This window comes from Rhododendron vialii, chromosome 13a (genome assembly GCF_030253575.1).
Source record: "Rhododendron vialii isolate Sample 1 chromosome 13a, ASM3025357v1".
Lineage (NCBI taxonomy): Eukaryota > Viridiplantae > Streptophyta > Magnoliopsida > Ericales > Ericaceae > Rhododendron > Rhododendron vialii.
The window spans coordinates 20,705,157-20,728,612 of NC_080569.1; the positions used below are offsets into that span (position 1 = coordinate 20,705,157).

At 38.3% G+C, this 23,456-nt stretch overlaps 3 protein-coding genes across 3 annotated transcripts in view; 1 reads left to right on the forward strand and 2 right to left on the reverse strand.

Annotated features, from left to right (window-relative positions):
* Positions 1–23,456, forward strand: part of LOC131312870 (protein PYRICULARIA ORYZAE RESISTANCE 21-like) — a 98,938-nt gene continuing 75,482 nt past the window's right edge. The window contains exon 1 of the mRNA XM_058340876.1: positions 1–7. The gene's annotated coding sequence lies outside the window, so the exon portion shown is untranslated. The remainder of the gene's footprint in view (positions 8–23,456) is intronic.
* Positions 7,898–12,819, reverse strand: LOC131312869 (OBERON-like protein). Its single transcript, XM_058340871.1, has 3 exons — positions 12,493–12,819; positions 10,046–11,207; positions 7,898–8,769 (listed from the first exon to the last, which is right to left on the reverse strand). The coding sequence occupies exons 2-3, from the start codon at positions 11,184–11,186 to the stop codon at positions 8,138–8,140; spliced, it is 1,773 nt and encodes a 590-aa protein (XP_058196854.1). The 5' UTR covers positions 11,187–11,207; positions 12,493–12,819; the 3' UTR covers positions 7,898–8,137.
* Positions 21,502–21,921, reverse strand: LOC131313972 (uncharacterized). Its single transcript, XM_058342468.1, has one exon. It carries the CDS (start codon positions 21,919–21,921, stop codon positions 21,502–21,504), a length of 420 nt encoding a protein of 139 aa, XP_058198451.1.

Sequence of the window (23,456 nt, forward strand, 5' to 3'; positions counted from 1 at the left end):
TGAGAGAGTGAGGGAGAGAGTGGGGTGTGTGATGGTGTTTTTGTTCACTTGCACAAGTTACCTTATAGCCTTAAGTCTATTTATGACATGCCAACCCATCCTAGGCTTCTTTAAACACAATCTAGCCTTATCATTTTGTTCTTTCTCACAAGTTAGCCCATCCTAGGACATGACAAGTCAAAAACCCTTTATTATAACCTAAGTTATGGCCTAAAGTGGAAGTGACAAGGCATGGCATGCTTGAAAGACTTGAAATGACAAGTCAATGGAGCAAAATCCAATTGGTAATGGGAGGGAGAGGAGACCGGCCAAGGGGGGAGGAGAGGGAAAACCCAACATTTTGCTATAAATAGGACCCTTGTCCAAGCATTCAACTCACACCTTCACCCATTCAACTTCTCTCTCTAAGAAAGCTTGTGTTCTTACTTGCTCTTGCTTAGTTCTTGAAGTTTTTCTTGTGTTCTTCAAGAAACTCATCCTAAACCACCCTTTCGATCCATAAAGCTTAGTAGTTTTAGTCAAGAACAAGTTTCGAGAGAAACATTTCTCTTTCGAAGCTCCCGGAAGCTTACCGTAGGAAGTTACTCCGCCCGATGTACTTATTGTCTCCGTAGTCGTCACTTCCGCCAAGAAGAAATGTAGAATCCCTAGTCCACTAACTTTACGTATAGCATAGAACCGTATGTTGGAAAGTAGAATGTCCTTAGTTCAAAGTATAAATATCCTTAACCGTTTTCCTTAAGTAGATAAGGTTATCTATCATTGAGTTTTCCTTAAGTAGATAAGGTTATCTATCATTGAGTTTTCCTTATGTAGATAAGGTTATCTATCGTTTAGTTTTCCTTAAGTAGATAAGGTTATTTATCATTTATAATAGTCGGAATGCATGATTGTTAACAAGTTTATCTTGCTAATGGAAGTATGAGCATATTGAATGAACGACTTTTACTCTAATAAACATGTGTTGTTTTGAACTTCTCACAAAGAATGAAAGAATGGTTTTCGAAAGATAGAATTTAACACTTGATTAGTAGTATTCGGATTTTGATCTTTAGGATGGATATGAGTATGTATGCATGAATTGCTTGTATTACTTGTGATAAAGCAGAAGTGATTTTCACTCCAAAGGCGTCCGTACATGTGGCGTTATGCTTTAAGTGGTGATTTGAGCATGAGTAGTAATATAGAGTTGGATAATCTTGCTAGTTTAGTTTCAAGATTACAATGAATAATTTATGATTACGTATATGGAAAGTCCTACCGCGGAGTCCAAGCATGAAAACGTGACACGAAAATCGAGAAAGTTAGAGACATGACACCTAGGGTGTGTTAAAGGCAAGGTGTGGATTTGAAACCCTAATGTGGCCAGACTTGCCCATTGTGCGGTATGTGTGTGTAAATGAATGATTTTGAAAACCCAATGGGAACCCAGAGCAGCGGAACCATTGTGGTATACTCGGGAACCCGGAGCGGCGGAATCGAGGGATGAATTGTGATTTTCGAAAACCCAAATGGGAACCCGAAGCGGCGGAACCATTGTGGGAATACTCGGAAACCCGGAGCGGCGGAACCGAGGGTTTGAATTGTGGATTGGTTATCCATGGAGAGGAGTCAATACTAAATTCCATGTTTTTGTGTGCCAATAGAAACCCGGCGCGGCGGAACCATTGTGAGGATACTCGGGAGACCGATGCGGCGGAACTGAAATTGGGTTTGTAAAATGACGATTTTGAAAATGTTGATTTGGTAAATGAAAGGTGAAACTAGTGACACGGTCTACGAGATGTCGCGTAGGAGAAACTCAGAAAATCACGGACACCAATGTTAGTGGATAGTGAATGTGGATGTATCATTGTTAACTGTTTGGTCAATTATGCATGTACTATGTGATCTAGGGCTGTCCATCGGTCGGTTTCGGGTCAGGTTGAACCCGACCCAACTATTTGTCGGATTATGAAATATGCACCCGAAACTGACCGAACCACTGGTCGGGCTCCAACCGAAATGAGATCGGGTTGTAGCTGTCGGGTTCGGTCGGGTTGTCGGACCCAAAAAAAAAAAAAAAACAAACAAACTTCATAGTTCATGCAGAAATCAGCAGTAAGAGATCGAGGAACCCATATACATACAGATCGAGGAACCCATCAATATCAGTAACATCACTTGCTATTTCAAAATATAAATACACTAATAATCAAGAACATCAACCTTCAAAAACAACTGGTCGAACAAGTGCACTGAGAACGCCATCGTCGTCAACAGAGTGCCGCCGCCGTTGATCAAAGAAGACGAGAATGGCGACCAACGAATCCCAGGAATCCATGCGCAGATCTTGCGATTTTTTAAGCGAACGGAGGAATCTTGGTGAGGGAATTTGAAAACCCTGGGATTCAGTCAAGGTGGAGATCGAGAGGGTGAGGGTCGATTGGATTGGGGCTTGGGAGAGAGAAGGGGGAGGGGAGATTAGGGTGGGGGCTGGGTGTACTGTACTGTTTATGTAGAGAGAGAGAGGCGGAACTCAGGAACCGAAAAAGTGGAAAGGGGAGGTACTGAGGTGGGTATTAGGGTTTTTTTTTGCTTTTATAATAGAAATATCGGTGTTCGGGTCAGATGGAAAATAATCCCTGCATCCGACACCCGACTGACACACACATTTTTTCTCAGATTTGGACCCGAACCCGAACCGACCACCCGATCAAAACCGTCCGATAGCTGTATTTTGGATCGGATCGGATAGGGTTGTCGGGCGGGCCGGGTTGATGGACAGCCCATTGTGATCTATTATTGGTAAGTTAAGGGTTAGTGGGTATGGATTATTCTATTGAGTTCTCGTAGCTCATGGTGTTACCTTTGGTGATCCTGACATATTATACTGTGGTGATGCTGGTATAATGTGTCAGACTTTGTAGATGATCAAGGTAAGCTGTACACCTTGGAGGCCTTTAGAACTGAAGAGCTGGCTAGGATGGAGGAGCAGGTGGAGCTGTAGTTAGGAACCCTAGTTTCCCTCCTTTTTGTAATGAAAATACTCTTATGGAGATTGTGTTGTAATAATGAGCCAGACTCTATTTTGAAGTTTCAATAAAAATGTCCTTTTAACGTTCCCAAAATTCGGGGCGTTACATCTTCAATAATTGATATTTTTTAAATTAATACTGAAAATCCCGAAAATAATGTTTAGTCAATAGCATGAACTCATTGTGAATGAGTTTAACTTCATTTTTATAGCGATTGTAGATATTTAAGCTACTGCTCTACACATCATTTATTATGGTGACATAATTTAAAAGTGGGTTTTGGAAACTTAAAGCTCTAGGGCTCTAAATTCATTCACTTTAAGATCCGATTGCCACGGTTGTTCTTTGGTCTAAATTCGCCTTCAATAAGGCAACGAAAACACCCTGAACTACAGGAAATATAGACTCAATTAATTGGTAGTCACTAGACACTTCTATAAGGTCATATCATGGTGACAACAACAATACAGAAAATGTCTTGGTCATCTGCAATGGTAGATGGGTTGCAAATAGGCCACTGATTAACATATTACTTCCTCCGCGTCTAAATGAATGTCCGGATCACAAACCTATGCCTCCAAAAAGATATATTTTTTTCATTAAAAAATTCAAATTTTTTTTGACAAATCAATAAATATCAATAAATTCTTTCAAGTTGTGAAAAAAGTTTAAATTTTTTAACTAAAAAAATATATCTTTATAAAGCCCTAAAGTTGTGGGTCAGACATCTATTTATTTAGGGAGGGAGAGAGTAACATTTAAGCAAATGAGAGAGATTTGACACCGATACATTCATTAGTTTGTTGCATGTTTAAGTTAGCTAACAAAAATTATGTCCCGTGCACAAAAAAAAAAAAAAACAGATTATTACAGGATTTGAGACACATAGCACTTATGCAGATTTAATTCAGAGTTATTGTCGAGAGATTGATTCTCATGACTTAAACTTAAGCAATCTTTTTGATGAGGAATAAAAATTAAACCATCTAACAAAACAAGAAAAATACACAAACTATACTATAGAAAAAAAAACAAAAACAAAAAAAGCATCGCGGTTGAATACCATCAGTCCATTAATGTAAGTGGTATAGGAAGTCTACACAAGTACCACCAGTCGTGGGTCAGATGACGTCTCTACCACTATTGTAATCCGGACACCTGCTATCATCGAGATCGATCGATCGATCGAGAGAGAGAGAGAGAGAGGGGTTTCGAATCAAAACATAGCCTTGAGTTCTTTTTTCATCGTATCCTGAGTGGGTTCTATTTTTTTGGGAGAATTTTTCCCAGGTCCACTATACCACTTTCCAAACCCACTAAGTCCATTTCTAAATTCTATAACCCCCTAAGTCCACTAACCTATTAGTAAAGATATAATAACCCTGGTTAGTCTAATATACCCCTGCTTTCAAAAAATCTTTTATCCCATTTTTTCCTCCATTCCCATTTTTTTCTCCTTTTTTTCCTCCATTCCCGTTTTTTCCTCCCTTTTTTCCTTCATTCCCGTTTTTTTCTCCATTTTTTCCTCCATTTACGTTTTTCTCTCAGATTCATCCATTATAAAACCCATCCTCCCTCCCCCCCTACCTACCACACACACACCCCCCTTCCCCCCCCGCCCTTTTTTCCAGAAACTCCTTTTTTCCAGAAGAAGAAAACTCGGCAGAAACCAGACGAACGAACTTCTTTGTCGTCACTTCTTGGTAGTCGGCAATCTTCGTCCTCGTCGGGCTTCTTCGGCGTCAGCCCTTCTTCGTCGTCGGCCTTCTCCCACGTACGTCTCCGTTCACCCACGTTCGTCTCCATCGCCTTTGATTCGCCCTCGCTTCAGTCGGAAGCCGTCGCCGTTGCCGTTCTTCACCTTCGTTTCTCCATTGCCTTCGTCAGATCCTACATCGCAATCGAAGGGAAAGAAGTTACGAGATCTCCTCTCTTTTTTTTTTTTTTTTGAGTTAGAAAGGACAGAATCTCAAGTATAAAGTTATAAGGTTATATGTTTATTTTTTGTCACACGTATTAAATTTTTTTTTGTGTATTTATTTATGTGGCAAAGTAATCGAAACACATATAAGGTTATTTGTTTGTTTTTTCATTGTAAACATATATAAGATTATTTATATGTTCTTGCATTGTAATAAAAAAGATTTCAGAAGCTCATACATATACGGTTATCAGAAGCAAGTCAATGAGGCCGCTGCGCGGACCAATTCAATAAAGTATTTAACGTTATATAACGTTATACATGTACAATGACGTTATATTGACATTATATAAGGTTAAACCTAAACAACCAAAATCATTTTAGGTTTGCATCCTTAATATCGTTATATGTGGTCTTCTGTCATGAGTGAATGAGTATATAACGTTAAATGCGAGCTGATAAATGAGTATATAACGTAAAATGTAAGTATTTCACATTAAATGTGAACCGATGAACGAGTATATAACGTTATATACAGTGTATCAGAAAAGGAGAATCTTCTGTCGCTCTATTGAGGCCGCTGCGCGGACTAATTCAATAAATTATATAACCTTATATAACGTTATATATGTACAATGACGTTATATTGACATTATATAAGGTTATATCAAACTCTAGTCATTATATGTTCTACTTTATTGAATTGGACCGCGCAGCGGCCTTACTGACTTATTATTTGTGCAGTAAAAAGATTTCAAAAACTCATATAACGTTAAATGCGAGCCGATGAATGAGTATATAACGTAAAATGTAAGTATCGCACGTTAAATGAGAACTGATGAACGAGTATATAACGTTATATATGTACAATTACGTTATATACAGTGTATCATAAAATGAGAATATATAACGTTATATACAGTGTATCATAAAAGGAGAATCTTCTGTCGCTTTATTCCAACGTAACTGCTGGGATTTCAAACGTAGAACATATAATGGGCTAAAAATATGGGATTTGAATAGAAAGGGTAATCTTCTCTCTCTCTCTCTCTCTCTCTCTCTCTCGTTTGGACTCTGTTTCCCTTCTGGATATGGGAACAACGTGAATATAGGAGATTTTATAGGAGTGGGATATGGGAGATTTTATAGGAGTGAGATATAGCAGATTAACAGTTTTTAAAGGTAAGGGTATTTTAGTCTTAAACTAATTCCTTTTTTAATTGAATTGGACTTAAGGCCTCACCAAAACCTAATTAGTGGACTAAAGGGGTTATGAAATTTAGAAGTGGATTTAGTGGGTTACAAATATGCTATAGTGGACTTCCCAACAATTTTTTATATTTTTTTTCCAGCACTAACACGGGTAACCCTCGTGTACAAATCACTTTGTGTCCCATCTTGCGTCCCATAAAAATGATTAGAGTCGCTCATTTATTTTTTTAAAATATTTTGTTTTTGATCCCTGTGAAAAATTAGATCAATCGGATATCGTTAAGAGCGTTTACGAAACATTCAATTTTGTCCTAGAACTTGGGCCTAAATTTTGAAAAAAAGTTGGATGTTTAATAAACATCCGAACTTTGATGATTTTTTCCAGGGATACTAAACAAAATATTTTGAACAAAATGAGTAGCTTTAATCATCTTTAAGGGACCCAGGACGGACCTCAAACTAATTTGTATGCTCGGGTACGGACCCCGTCCATACCCACATCCTTTCTTTTCTTTTCCTTTTCAAAGGCTCTGTTTCCATTCTTGTATAATCTTTGTGCAAATTGGGGACCATCTGCAATGTGAACATAGGAACATATAGGCACTGGCCACAAATGTGGGAGAAAAAAATGAGAGAGAAAGTTGAGCATGGAGCAATTATGGAAGATAAGGATCATTATCTGATTATCATCATCTTCTTCTTGGTCATCGCTAATTAACATTGAACGAAAGACCTCAGCAGAGTTCTGCTGATGAAGTTGGATAGGGAAGTGTAGTCAACTTCACATATCAATTCTGGCAGCAATTGAGCATGCGCTGCAATTGCCTTTTAATTTGGCACGCAAGATTAAGAGATGTAGAGGTGTTGGGTCTGTCGTATAAGATATGCTATCCATGACATTGAACACTGTGATAAGTGATAACACATAGTCAGTTCTTGAGTCTCTCTCTCTCTCAGTAATTTCTCAGTGAGAGAGAAGATTTTCTACTATTTTTTTTATTTTTATTTTTTTGGATTAACCATCAGTAATCTGGGATGGATTTGGCCAGTGATGGCGATTAACAATGCTGGCAATCTCTCATTTTATCATAAATCTACACTTTAGATTTACAGAGTGACAACCTACACACCTCTTCCTATCAATGAAAACGATCAGCAACCACCAACCAGCAATAGCCAAGATGAGATGAAAATTTTACCATGACTTCTAATTTCTCTAAGCCAAGATGTCACACTCCTTTTACCAATTGACACAGCAACCCACAGCCAGAGACTCTTTAATCAGGTTCAAAATTTCAAATTCACCGGACCGCCTGGTTGCTCCAATCCTTTACTCAGGTTCCGCGAAATTAATCGCCGCATTGATTTGGCAGGTCAACAATGGCAAAAATAAGAACACAAATAAGCACATAAGATAGTTTGGAGTGACCATTCCAAGTGAGAGTGCCTGACTGAAATCCATAAATCACGGACTAAACAATTGAAGCCTACACCCGCCTAGTTTTCTCAATGACGCTACTTACGAAGCATTCATTAGGGAATTGTTTCGTAAACATTTGAGCAATGGGCAACTCCTATTTCTACATGGGCGCACTGATAGCTTTACCAGTATAAATCACATACTCGAGCTATTCCAGCAACTCTGGAAATGCTGTACTAATGCCCAAAAGCACATCCATAGAATCACTAGAGCAAAAAGCAAAATGCATATGCAAGAATCAAAAGACAGTCAATTGCATACACTAGGTTGAGCTGATCGATCAGGCACCCATTTCAGAGAATTGGTTTACATCATACAAGAAAGAGTATACTTGCCCAGATGGACATAGCAGCACGCAGAACATCACACTGAGATACTAATCTTCACAAAGTTAAAAGGCTCTTAAATGTGATTTCCCTCTTTTCTACGCTAATAATGCAAGTACAAACTAATCAATAGAAATTTCACACAGCGGCGACACTTAATACAGTCCATCAAAAGACTTACTCAAGGAATTGCACCGAGGTTGTGGAGGTCATTTGATTGGCCCTCTGTCTTTGGGGGTACATTATAAATATTCTTGAGCATGTCTTGCATCTTGCAATACATTAGCATCTGGGATGCATCGCTTCCTCCACCACTGCTGCTCTGTGAGGTCCTTGAACTCTCCTGAAGCTTTAACTTCTCAAATAGGTACTGCTTCTCTTTCTCAGCCTCGTTCAAACGCTGTTTCAGATATCTGCTGGCATAATCATCCTCTGACTTGTCTGATTTAGAAAGTGCAATCCTTTGCAGCCTCTCTGCTTCTCGCCTAGCCTCACTGGCTTTGACATCAAACATATCTGCTTCTGCTTGTTTAAGCCTCACGATGCTTTCAAGCTCATCGATTTGTTGTTTCTTCCTCTGCCTCTCCATCTTTAGAGAAGCCACTTCTCTAGCTTTATCGGTGAGTTCCTGATCACAAGCCTCAACAGCAAGGCGGGCTTTCTTTACCATACGCAGCTTCTCATCTGCCACCATTTCCATTTTCCTGATGGCTTCTTGCACAACATCGGCAATCCTGTTGAATGCCTCTTGGGGAGCTATTAGCCGACCACTTTCCTCGCTTTCTGAATTTTTCGATGGGTCCAACTCAAGCTCTGTACAAACAGAAAACTTTAGAGGATCAGGAGAAAGAGTAACATGGTTCTTAAATATACATCATTTTTTGTTGCGACTGGAATATAGTGTGTTAGAAACCCAACAAGCGGAAGCAGATCTATTCTGAGTTGGGTTTCATCCATATCTCTCCTAGGCTTTTGTATGACATTCTTAAAGAACAATTCAACAAACAGATTCTCTTACTTTTTCCCTTGACATCAACTTCCAACAAAGTTGAACAAATTTCATGTCCAACAATTCAGACAACCAGGCCACACGGGTATCAACTTATAAAAGGCACTGATTTAAGGACAAAACAGCTTACAAAAAGAACCCCAAAAAATGTTGACAAGAAACTATTTTACTTTTTTTTTTTTTTTAAATAATTATCATCATAAGACAAAAAGTAAATTGAAAGACAACTTTGGATGAGACATTGTTACACGAAATAAAGTTGCTCTTAGAAATTGGAATCAATAAACTAGTAACAGGAAAGCTGCGCTCCAGCAGTTAACTTATCCTCTCTGGCTTAAGAACATTGTATACTATCAAGAAATGCAAAACAGAAACTGACAAATACATAACTTTTGTAGAACCCAGACAACAGTACATAAAAACACGAAGAAATAAAGAAGTAGCAAAGAAATAACACAAAGAAAGGAACTTTTCGATGGTTCTCCTCACAAGTCCTAACAGCTACTGCCATTCAAAGTCAGATGAACATAAAAGAATAACAGCACACTGATCACCGAAAGATCCATTCACATTTCACAACTTAACCATGAGTCCATCTGTATATCTACATATTTTGGCCTTCTATCCAAGTCAGTAATACTTTTCACACGAATCTCGTACAGATCTTTGACTCTTATTGTAACTCTGTATACCTACTCTGTAATAGGTGTACACTTTTATGCTGCCTACATAGCTCACAAAATGGAGTCACAAGTTTATTCATTGGAATTACAAAGATCATTCATAATTTCATAGACAATCATGGGACCATGCTAATAGGACTTAAACATAGGAACTAAGTGCAATAAAAACAAATAACAAGACACTGCCTAAATCAAAGCAATTTGTTAATCTTTATGGGCACTACCAAGTATTAACTCGTCAACAACAGCTACCAATTAAATTGTGTCAGTTCAATGGATTGCCATTGACACTTAACCGTGGAAGAAAGTTTCTGCCTTTTTAGCTATAATTTTTTCCGTTCCTGGTAGGAGTACCAAAAAAATAAGCGCATTTAATGAAATGCTATTCTCAGAATACCTTGAAAGAACATTAAAATTACTTTACAAGCCATAGGTTCTGCCATCCCGCCTTTCAGTTTGTCTATGAGTTCCTCACACTTCCAGAAGAGCTTCCTACCTCTGGGATCTTCACTCCCACGGAAAATTCTACTCGCATAATCGAGTTCCCTAATCAGTGACTCACGATCCCAACTTGGTGCACAGTGTTGGAACACATCTTTGACCCAACCCAACAACTCAGATGTTCTACTGCAAGCTCGGCATCTGAAAAGCATATCTGCTGGAACGGAACCAGCCTTAACACCAGGGCCCATCCCAATCAGCCCATTACGGATAGCACAATCTGTGTGCGTCCAATGAGAACATAAATCACAACCTATCCACCGGCATGTGTTCACTTCAAAATCAAATTTGGTACAAATCACACACATGCAAAGGTTGCAAAAACCATTTCTCATAGAGCAAGTTTCGCAGGTACATTCCTCTGCTGGAAGCAGACTCCCACATGCAATGTTTCTACACCTCTTGTAAAGGAAAACCTCAATGAGGGAAGCTTGAGAGAGACTAACACTGGGATGCAAAAACGCCTGAATCCCAGTCTTGATCGCGACGAGAATTTCTAGTTGGACCCTATGTGCCCTACTCAATGTTTTATCTGTCAAATCACTCCTACTCTGAACTAACTTTTGCATAAATAGGAACTCATCCCTATGCAAAGAACCACCTGATCCTTCAAGAACAATCCGAAGTTCGCACTTAAGCTTTTCCAAAAACTCATCCGGAAGATGCTGCATTCTTTCGGATATTACCTCCACTCTTTCTCTGGTCACGTCTCTCAGAGACATCTTATCTGAGCTTGAGATATGGCGGACAACAGAATGTTCAGCAAAACCATTTTCCCCTTCCTTTTCCTTCTCCAGTTTTTTCGCCATCAAGGCATCAGCGGTGGGCCAGGTTTCACGTGAGCTAGCACTTTCTGATGGAGATTCGCGGATTTGATCAGAGTTTGAGCCACGCTCTTGAAGATTGGGAGAGCCACAAGCATCGGGTGGGACCAGGGATAGTGATGTCTGTAGTCCTCCAGGTCGTGGTTGTTGACGAGGAGGCAGCATTTTCGGTGAAGGTTGATGATGGAGATGAGACCCAGAAGAAGTTCCCATCCAACAATACGCAGTTCAAATCTGAAAGAAAGTAAACACTGTTCACTAAGAAATGCTCAGCAAGATCACCTGCTAGATCACCGGTGTGTTTCGATAAGAAAACAAATAGACACCAACTGGAAATGGTAAATAGCAGCATTGACTAACGTATATCCCTAGTCAAGGATTCCCCTTAGCGAAATTAAACATCTAAAACAGATCCCAGAGTATCTGTTCTCTCCCCCTAAATTAACCACTCCATAGGATTTTCAGAAAATAGAACAGATGGCAGTGTATTTTCTAAAATTTGACATGTACCATGCATTTTTTCCGTTTCCGGAAACTACGCGCCCATTTGAACCACCGGATACTTTTCTCAAAACAGTAGAAACACATGAATTTTTTTTAGTTAAATCATTCACCAAAACCAAGACACACATGATTCGAGCCTAGCAGTGACAACTCAATGTTTAGCTTCAAAGTTCCAATCTTTTTCCTTCCATCGATTGGTGAATGCAAATTGACTAAAAAAAAAGAATAGATTAAAAGCAAACTAACAGTATCCATTTGAAACCCGAATCTTCTACGAAATTCAGCAAAAACAGCACCAACATAACATCTCTATAAACTAAATCTGCCCTTGTTTCCACCAAACTAGAAGTTGTAGTACTTGACTTTTTTGTGGTCTTTATTCAAAAAAAAAAAATTAAAAATCACATTTGTAGGTTTGCGCTAGACTTTTATGGATTATTGGTTCGCCTCAACGAGAGGAATCGAAAATGTAAACAATTATGACATTTACCCAAACAATTTGTAACATATCCAAGCAAAAGTCAAAAAAAGCTGCTTTTCCGATTTTTTCTTGAATATTTCCAAAAAATGTTGGGTAAATATCATAATTTTTTTACTTCTCCGATTTCTCTCGTCGAGACAAACCAATAATCCATAATATTTTGGCGCAAAACCAACAAATGCAAATTTTTTTGTGAATAAATACGAAACAAAAAAGTCAAGTACTTCGACTTTCAGTTTAGTTTCATCGACAAATACAGTGACCCCACCACAGACGTAAACACACATCATCGCACAGACCAAAAAAGAGCAGTCACAAGATCGACCGTCATTAATTTTCTTGTGCGTACACATTACCAATTCCCAGTTTTCAGATTCAAAACTTCCTAGTCCATAATTAGCACTAAAACACCAGAACAGGGAAAAACAGAACACGAATAAAGCAATCGGTACAGCAGAAATCAACAGCAAGAAGGAAAGGAAAGGAAAACAGAACAAGAGAGATCTAGGTTTAGCTAGAGGAGGGATCACTCACCAGATCTCCGCGTATCGGGTGAAGGAAATCAAGCGAGAGAGCAACGAACAAGTCTTTGCCTTGTTTGCGGAAGAAAAGAAACCCTAGTCAACCCGACTCATTGGCTCTTCGATAGATCGAACAAGGGTTTCTCTTCTCGGTCTACTTTACCTTTTCTCACAAGCCGTTGGTGAAGAACACGCTGAAGAGTAATTAAATAAAATAAAATGTCAAAAAGGGACAAGACAAACAAGGGCGACTGGATTGGCCGGTCACCGGTTAGTCACTGCCTCAGAAGTCAATACTCGTAACCTCATTTTCTCCTCTCTCTCGTTGACCTGCGGAGCTTTTGGGTAATTTGGGAGGGATTGATTGAAGAAAATAGTAGAAAATGATTTGCCCCGATTGGAGATAGACAGGAAAAAAACAAAAAAAAAGGATACGCCATTCGGTGTACCTTAAATTGTGTCGGAAGCCACTCGAGGTTCCTTAAAATGATAGGAACTGTTTAATTTGTTTCAAATATTTTTTAAAGAATTTTTGTGAAAAATTAGCTTCTTGAAATATAGGTAAGAGTTTGATCAATTCGTTCAATTTTTGCTTGCGAAAAAACTAGAAAAATTTATGAAACTCATGGGGTAATGAGAGTGGTAGCAAGTGCAATGAGCAGGGGGAAAGCGAGAATTTTGTGTTTCGAGAAGCAAAAAGAGAACTATCAAAAAAAGAAGCAAAAAGAGAGAATAGTGTTGATCCATAAATAAATCCGGCCAACTCCTGTAAGCCAACTATCTCAAGTCAACACATATAAAAGTAATAAGAGATCTTATTTTCATTCCAATTATCAATACAATAGTGAACTCCAAAAAATAGTCCCGAAAATAATTTTAAAATCAGACAGCAAACTTGTTTGTTAAGGAGATAAGTTTTGAGTAGAGGTGGCAATCTCAACACATATTTTTTAATCCGTTCAAATTCGCCCACTTGTAATCTAACCTAACTCGTCCATATTTTATAATGGGTTGAACCCACATCAAATCATATTTACATGGATTTAAATGGGTTGAAAATGAATCGGGGGAGTGTGTTGCGCAGCTCCGTGCTGCGCGGCCGCCGGCGCTGCCTTGCCGACATCGGTCCGATGATCGAAAACGTCCACTGCGTAGAGCTCGTCGAGTACTACAAGTGTACCAAAATCAACTCGATCAAATATCGCTAAGTACTTCATCGGAATACATATAACTTGAAAAAAAATGAATCCTAATGGATACGAAACACTAGATCAAAACCACTGAATCCATTCTTTTCGAATTATATGTGTTCCGATGAGGCACTTAACGATATTTGATCGGGTTGATTTTTGGTACACTTGTAGTACTCGACGAGCTCCACGCAGTGAACGTCTCCGATTGTCGGACCGATGCCGGCAAGGCGGTGCCGACAGCCGCGCAGCACGCTGCGCAGCACGTAGTTGCGCAGCACACTCCCCTGGTTAGTTGAAAATGGGTTCAATATGAGCTTGAATTAAAATGGATTGATCGTGTCTTTTGCTTTTGTTACTACTCCTACCACGAAACAAAAGGACAAGTCACTCACCACTCAGGAGAACGGAAAGTCTTCTACAACTAGGAATACACTCTAAAATCTTTTCTCTCTCTAAAAATAAAAATAAAAACTTCTATTCCTAACTTTCGTTACTGAGATCAGAATTATCCAAACATGGCGGTGTGTGCATAAGGAAGTGATAAGTGTTTGTCCTTCTATGAGATCACATGTTCGAATCTTATGAAGGCCAAACATTCCAATGTCACTATAAGGTTTGTCCGATTATTAACCGTGATGCCCCAAAATTAATTGAAATACGCGCAAAATTACCTGAACATGAAAACAATTCACTAGAATGCCAAAAGTAATTTTTTTTGCCGATAAAAAAAAAACTTCTTTTTATGGATCACCAAGAGCAACTTGAGTTCAGAGTCTAGACCAGTAGATCAAGTGCTTCGCAACAGGCATGATCCTCTCCACCTCCCTTGTTGTCGAGATCGTCGTCGCCAACTACCTCTTCGTCCAGAACATATTCTCTCTCTCTAGATTTCTTCATTCGCGTGTAATTTGAAATCTGAATGATTTTCAGTGCGATCGTATTCTTCAATGACAAGATTGCAATTTTAGACAGATATTGAAACTTGTTTTTTGCATTTTTTTTCCAAAGGAGATGTTCCCAAGTTCTCAAAAATCCGTTTCCTCTAAAAACAGAAAAATATTTTTTGAATGCATTTGTAAATGCTATAAATGTAGCACCTATCCCCTTGCTACCATCAGAAATGAAGGAAGGGGGAGGAGGGAAAAAAAACCGGATCGGGTCGGACGGTTTGGGTTTGATTTGACCCATATTCGACCCAATCCGTTTACTATTTTACCTATATTTGACTCGTGATTTGTTTCAACCCGTCCATTTGCCACCTCTAATTTTGAGGGTAGAGCGATATGGAGGAGATATGGTAGACGGGAATATAAATGAATAATGTTATTTACCGTAGTTAATATTAACTTTTCATAAATAAAAAGCCGCAATTAATTAATAATGGGTTGGAGCGGCAAAAATTTATACGTGTGAGGTGGATATAATAGTCTAGGTCTCAAATGCCAGACAAACATCGGACTAAGGTAAATCCAAAGAGAGATGTTACATCCACTATCATTCATCCACTACATCTTTGTGAGGCTCATTTTGGGTCTAAAAAAAATACATAAAAATGTTCATAAATTTTAGAATAATATATTATGGGGTCCTGTAAAAAATCAGCTCCAACAAATATCGATAAGTATTATTTCTTGATTCGTAGGGGCGAAACGAAACTGAACAGTTGAGCAGTTTCGCCCCTACAAATCAAGAAATAATACTTACCGATATCCATTGGAGCTGATTTTTTACAGAGCCCCATAAAATATTATTCTAAAATTTATAGACATTTTTCTGTATTTTTTTGGGACCCGAAGTGGGCCTTATAAAAAATATAATGGATGGTGTAGTGGATGGAAGTAGTGTAGCTAGACTTATTGAAATCATCGAAATCTAAAATCTCAATGAATTGTAGTAAATTTGAACATTTAGTTTAGCTAACAAACTATCCCTAAAAGTCATTCATTAGGCCATCCACAGTGGTATAATAAAAAAGGATAACCAAAAGTTGACACATCAGCTTTTGATTATTCACTTAAGAAGTTGCTAAGCTTAACAATGTTGAGCTTCAGAATGGTTGCTTTTAATCCATAACCAAAATAAGGGTCCACTACAATTTTACTCTCTCTCCCCCTCTATTTCCTATCATTCATTTCCCTTCATTTATGTTTTTTTTTTTTGGCAAAAATATATTGATCGATTCCCTCTCTTAATTTTGGGGAAAAATCAATGTCTTTCTTCCCTCCTATTATAAAAACGAGAAAGAAGAGTGAAATACCTTAATCTGGCGATGATGGGTTGAATTGTAGATGATCGAGAGATATGAGCTTCACTTTTTGAGAGAAAGAAAAAGAAATAGTTTATGGGTGAAGTAAAAAAGATATAGAGTAGATGAAGAAGATAAGAAAAAAATACCAATTGAAACACGTGTGTATACAAATTTCAAAACTAGTTAACTTATGTGGTATAGAGTCCATAAATTTTGATTATTGAAAAAGGTTGCTAGTTTTGATTATCCAAAGCCCAAAATTTGATTATTTCTAAGGATGTTGCTAAGTTTGATTATACCATTGTGAGTCATCTTTTGCACCAACATTGTTAACTTTACAAACAATTAGCTTTTGATTATACCACTGTGGATGGCCTTAGTGGTCAATTTAGGTATCATATTCGAGTGTATTATGATTTGCATCTTAAAAGACAATAACACATGCATTAATTGCAAAGGAGATATCGAATATATAGGCATCAGAGCAGAGTGGGAGGAGGAGCCGAGACAAGAGGTGGCAGCCAAGATGAAGGAAAATGGAAGCGGATTTGGCGTATGAAAGCAGAGCACCCAGGAAGGTACCGTACCCACGGTGTCTGTTAATGCTAATCTCTTGTCAAAAAGAAAGTCCCAGCGGAATATTGCTTAATTGTGTCCTATTTTTTGTGGATTGTAACCCGAAACAGTTTCGCATATGTGGAGTATTGCTTAATTGTGAGATAGAGCTAAAAGGGTATGGTTACTCTCTCCCTTTCGCTTTAGACCTGAAGCAATGGAGGCTGCTCAATTAGGGGAGGTTGGTTTGGAGTACTGCTATTGGGAATATTGCCAAGCTACAAGGAGTACGGAGACGATGCCTAGAGAGCACAACGGGGCGCATGATCAGCGATGGGTACCGCCAAATCCAGGGTTCTTCAAGGTTAATGTTGGTGGGACATTTGATGCTGTTTCAGGACGAGGGGGTGTCTGCGGGATTGTGATTCGGAATGACCAACGGTAGATTAGAAGTATGAGGGCAATTCCTTTCCTACATGCGGCGTCAGGTGAGATGGTGGCGGCTATGGGATTTCGTAGTGATGCACTGGAAGCTATGAATGCAGAGGATGGGCTGAAGTTTCTGGTGGAAGGGGACGCTCAAGGGATTGTCAAGATGTTGAAAGAAGAAGAATCCAGCTTGGATATCCTCATTAGAGATACTGTTTCTTTAGCTCAACTTTTATCGTTTTGTTCTTTTCATTTTGTTTCCCGTAATTTTAATAGGGCGGCTCACGTCACAGCCAAATATGTCTTATCTCTTGATCATTATGTCCTGGAGTAGAGATTTTCCAACCTGGTTACAACGTGAAGTTTGTTTGGACTCTCACTCTCCGTTGTTGCTATAATTAATAGTAAAACTATTGATTGATTAATCAAAACAAAAAAGGATTTAGGGAAAATTTCTATTATATTCCTTCGACTTTGACCAAAAATTCAATTTGATCTTTCACCTTTTAATTTGAACAAATAAATACTTCTACTTTCGAATTGATTCCAATGTCATCCCTAACTTGGACGCCATTTGATATTTGGATGGAAAAAGGTCATGTGCTCAATTTTTTAGGGGTAAAATTGCCCATTCTCCTTCCTCCCGCTTCCATCCCCAGCTTTACCACCATCACATTTCTTTTTGTCTCCATTTCCCTCTATTCTCTTGTTTCCACACATTCCCATGTTCTCTCTCTCTCTCTCTAACAAATGAGTACATAATTTTGGAGCCCTTTTCGCATTTTTCAAAGAGAAACTGTGTTTTTTTTTCCATTGTTCCTTTTGGGTCTAATCCAAATAAGACGAAACACATAAATTGAAGAAAATGAGGAACTAGCTCCAATCAATTGCGTCAATCTTTATGGATACGACACACTTGTGAACAACTGAACATATATAACAGAGAGAGATTTTAGAATAGAAATTGGGTATTAGGGATTTGTTACAGGGAAGAAATGGTTCTAAGATGGAGGAGATTATTTTGTACATCGATTTCCCGGCCAAAGATCGAGAATGAAATGATTCCGAAGGAAGAACATAAACCAGCGGCAATCCTAGCCCTAGATTCGGTTCCAATTTCAGAAAATTTTTAAACCCTTCTACCCCTTGAATACAATTTCACCATGTTCCAAGCCTTAACATCCAGCGCTGAACATCGAGAACTCAAAATTAACCCGATTATTCACCGATTTCAAACCAATTAAGTCCACGACTCCTAAACAAATCTGGCCACCTACTTCTTGGGTTAGAACAAATTGAGGAAACAGAAGGGGATGTGAGAGCAACATCGAGGAAGAGGGGTGGTGGTTGGTAGGCGACATGGAAGTGGTCGGAGGAGATGGAGGCTGAGAGGAAGGATTGAAGGGAAGTGGAGGAGGAGGGCTGTGGAGGAAGAGGGCCAGGAAGGAGGGACGAAGGTATGGGTTGGGGAGAGAGAGACACTTTGGGTTTTGAGGGAGGATGGGAATGGGCAATTCTACCCCTCAAAAACAATCATGTGTTGTGCACATATTGATTTGCCGTCCAAAAAGTAACGACATCCAACTAAGGGTTTACATTGATATCAATTCGAAAATAGAAGTATTTATTTGATGAAATTAAAAGGTGAAGGACCAAATTGAATTTTCGATCAAAGTCGAAGGGATATAACAGAAATTTTCCCAAGGATTTATCATTGTACTCTTTTTTTATCATATAAGGACTGATCATTTTTTTTTATCAGAAAAAATTTACTATTAATCACCGAATTCAAAAATTACAGAGATTAAAAGGACAAGGGCTCAGGAAAATTAAAACTACTTAATTTTCATAGTCCGAGACCCAAACTCTGGTCGAAGACCAACAAAACCCTAAAAATACCCCCAAATCCGAAATGCCACCTGTCTCCACTGCTACCACACCTGAACAAACACCTGCCCAAACAACTCGATTATTGCACTCCAAATGAGTTAGAATTAACCAAACCGAACTTGTTTGGTCCGGTTTGAGGTTTGAAATTTCCAAACCGAATGAACCGGTTGAGTTGGCAAGTTTGTCCAAAAAAGAACTAAACCGAACCGATTTCACCCCATTGAGACCCAAGTTGGTAGATGTTCAAATAATTGCTCAATAACCTGCGCCCACTAGGCCACTACCACCATACGTGGAATGAATGTTGAGTAGAGTTTTAAAATGTCGGGCTCATTCAACCAACTTCCATATGCGATGCTATCCAATTTATGAGACCTTTAAATTCTGTTCTCAATTTTCACGTGGTGTGCGCGAGTTTGAAACACCAAATTATATAGGAGTATTAAAATTCGTGAGAGTGAAAATTAAGAGCTCGAGCGCAAAGCATTTTAAAAGATTATGTCACTAAGGCTCCGAACATGCATGTCCGGCCGTTGGAGCACCGGCTACTAGAATGTAGTCCATTATTGCATATATGAGAAACTGGTATGTAGGATTTGAGCTCACCACAATGTACTAGTCAAATGCAGTCATTGTACTATTATCGCTCAAAGCCTATGAACAAGCAGAGTGAATAGTGACAACAAAAAATCAGTTTACCTGGGTGACACCTTTCAGTGGGCCGGGTTTTTCCAGTCTATATGTTCCTTATTGACTTGTAGAGAATAACTCAATATCATGCTCGCAATTTTTTAAATTCAGGCTATGAGTGATTTTTTAGGAGTTGTTTGATAACTTAAATTTAGTACTTAAAATTGAATCAATTAATTAATAATTAATTTTTTCCCTGGAATTAATAACTGATTAAGTATGTCTAATAATCATATTTTACATTACTTAACAAATTAAGTATCACTTAAAATATAGGCTAAAAGAATTAATAACTGATTAAGTATGTCTAATAACCATATTTTACATTACTTAACAAATTAAGTATCACTTAAAATATAGGCTAAAAAGTTTGAAAAAATTAAGTAGCTTCGAGCTACTTAATTCTGACTGAATTTTTGTGTGCTTGCATTCAACCACCACAACCACTCTCACCACCACCCCTACTCCACTATCACTTCACGACCATCACTTCACGACCATCACCATCACTCCACCACCATCTCCCACCATCACGCCACTATCACTCCGCCACCACCACCAACATTAGTCCAGGGATGGAACAAGGATTTTACCCTATCGGTGGCGAAATATACACTAAAAAAATAAAAAGATGCATTACAATATTAATAGTTATCAGCTCCACAAAAAAATAAAATAACATAACAAAAACTATAGTAAAATGTTTTTGCATATGGAGTACAAAAAAAGACTAATGATTGAAGATATGAGTAATGATTGGAGAGAGATAGAGAGAGATGAGAAAGTAATAATTGAAAAAATAAGGTAACGATTGGAGAAAGAAATAGGATAATGGTTGAAAGCAAAACTAAAACTAAACGGTTAACTGAACAAAGCCTTTAATTTTTGGCATCGATAATGTCACTCCCCAGATCCCTATATGAAAGACCCCAATATGAATTTTCCAAATTGATAACTGCATTCCCTTTTTGGGAGTGACTTATAAATTTGGGGAGTGACATTATAATTAAATTTCCTTAATTTTTTAGGTTAAACTGTTTTAGGGTTAGAGTGTGGAGTTTTTTTTTTAATTACACATCATCATTTATATTATTTCACTTTGGCCCACTGAATTTAGTTTTGGAATAGTTTTTTGGGTATATCCTTTCTTGAAAAAAAAAAGTAGAAGATTTATGATTAGTATAGAATAAAAAGTAAAGAAAAAACCTAGCAGTGGTAAGACTATATAAGTTGAGGATAAAATTATTTTTTCACATATAATAATTGCATTTTCAAAAATTCTTGTCATGGTGGCCGCCGCCACTAGACCTCTCCTGGTTTCATCCCTGATTACATTACACAACCACCACTCCAACACCACCGCCGATGCCGCCACCACCACCACTCCTAAATAATAAACACAGAGTGAGATTTGAATGAACTGGATGAACTGTTGAGAGCGAAATAGAAAACGGCATTGGCCCAAAACAATGAATGGATTCAGCTTTATTTGAATTCCATTTCTTGTCCTTGCATCAATGGTTCTAATGTACTAATGCAATAGTTTTCTTTAGTCGTGTGTTATGGAGAATCTACTCAATATATCCTAAGCCCAATCCGACTTGGTATCCACAAGAGTTGAACCCACAGCCTTACTACAACTAGTTGCAGCCACAAAATCCCTAAACTAGTTGTCCTCGATTAACCGTATTAATACAATTAAGTTGACGAAACCTACTCCACCCTTGCAAATTTCCTACAACGAAGCCCTATTTTTTGAAAGTCTCAACTGAGGCATGAAAGAAAATTCATATTATCGCGTTTTCGTGCGCAAAACACACCAGTTAAAATATCTCTTCTGCACAAATAAATTCTTTCCACAGCAATGATAGTGCAAGATATAATGCATAAAAGTTCTGAATATATATATATAATCTGCCAAAGATCATCCATTAGCACAGAAACCATTGCCAAAGATCATCCATTACTAAAACATCAGTACATTACCAAAGAAAAAAGGAGTATAGATATAAGTAGGCTAAAGATGAAGAGAGGTATCAACTTCAGAATCCGAGCCCTTGAATCTGCTCGGCGGGGCGCGCAACGAGGGCTTATCAGTGAGCCACGATTTCACCAATTCTGGTTTGATATCAACTCCCCTGAAGCTGTTGTGTTTGATTTCTGAGCTAGGCCAGAGGGACAGAGAAACCGAATGCCTCGGTGGAGGGTTTAGTACTGTTTGATCTTTTTCAAAAAAACACTTGGTTGATGGCTTAAAATGGGTAGTTTCAGTAGGATTATTACTGGAATGGTTGCTATAATTTTCAGATTCCCATAACTTTCTCAGCATTTCCTTCCTCTGTCTCATCTCCTTCACCCTCCTCAATCTCTTGAACCGCTCCTGCAACAGCGCAATGGAGGAGTGAATGACTACTTGATCACTACTTTCCATACCCATTTGAGCTGTTTTTGCTCATTCAACCACCAATATAACCTGCATGCTTATATATACAGCATGAGTACGATAAGGGTATTTTAGTCAATTTTGGGGAGTCCTGTTTGTTTTAATTGATACTAAATTCATTCCAAGAGGCTGATCGGGGAATCAGGAGCTAAGATGAATAGTCCAAGAGGAAAAGACAGGGTGGTCAATCTAATGAGTACTTTGGTTGAATGTGTGTGAAAGGAGGGAGGCCAAAGTGGAGATAAAGAAGAAAAGGGTGGGAGAGAGAGGACAAAAGTTGATTAGCAACTAGCACATGGAAGGGTGTGTTTGCAGGAATAATGGAATTGGGGTACTGATATGCTCTGTCCAGCTTGTCCCCAAAACTAAAGCCCCTTTTGGATTTTGGAGACGAATCTACATTATGGGTGCCACTTTTTTGGGTGGGCTCTCTAATTGATATCAACATTTTTAGTAATTTATTGCAGCTTACAAAATATATGGTAAATTCTGATTTTGTTTAAATTTAAAGTCAATTTTTTATAATCAAGTGTTTTGGGTTATTCCACATGCATCTCGACTAAATCGAGGTCTTGAAAGAGGTCAGGTTTATGGATAGTGGAAATGACTTGGACACTAGAGGCCGATAGGGCAATAGTTAGGTTAGAACGATGTGCAAATATCTCGTGGATCCAATAGTTATTTGTTGCGGTGAGAATCAAACCTGCTAGTTCGGAAGGATATAAAATTTTATTTGCCATCATGTTCCTACTCGACTATCCGCTAAAATTAAAAGGCAAAATTAATTATTAAGATAACACTCTCCTTATTATTGGAAAATTTTCAAGCTTTTTCAATTGTTTTCGCCTCATAAACAGGAAGGAAATTCCAAGCCAAACAAAACCGCACAAATTTTGAAAAGAAGGGTTGAAAGAAAAAAAAGTTGGCCTGAAAAAACTACACCCGTAATATGCTTGAAATCCTTTCATTCAAACTTTTGTTGTCCCCAAATTATCTCTTTTTATTTCTCGGGGGAATGAGAAAGGAAGAGGCCCGAGCAGAAACGGACAAGGAGTAAGAAGTGGGAATAATCTCACATATGTATAGTAGGTCATGATGCTTTGTTTGGAACAATAATATGCCCAATCATAAATAAAAAACATTCAAACATTCTCTTTTCATTCTCTCTCTTCTATGTATCAAAAAGTGTTCCGACATTCCCCCCTCCATCTCTCTCTCTCTCTTTCTCTCCCCCCTTCTCTCTCTCTCCATATTTTTTTTTTGTCTTGGAGCATTTGGAAGGGAATGGCATGCAGGTATGAAAGCTGCATATGCTTAGTGTTAATGGATATAGGATGCTTCTTTTTTATGCAGCACTCATACCGCACCACCCCCACTCTACAATGTGGTTTGGAGTATTAGTTTGGAATTTCGAACTTCGAAGGACTAGCTAGTACTAGTAGTGGAAAATGAACGGTAAACAAAGGGTGCGTTTGTTATTCTACTGGTGCATATATTATGATATTGGGTTTCGATTTTAGCACCCCCAT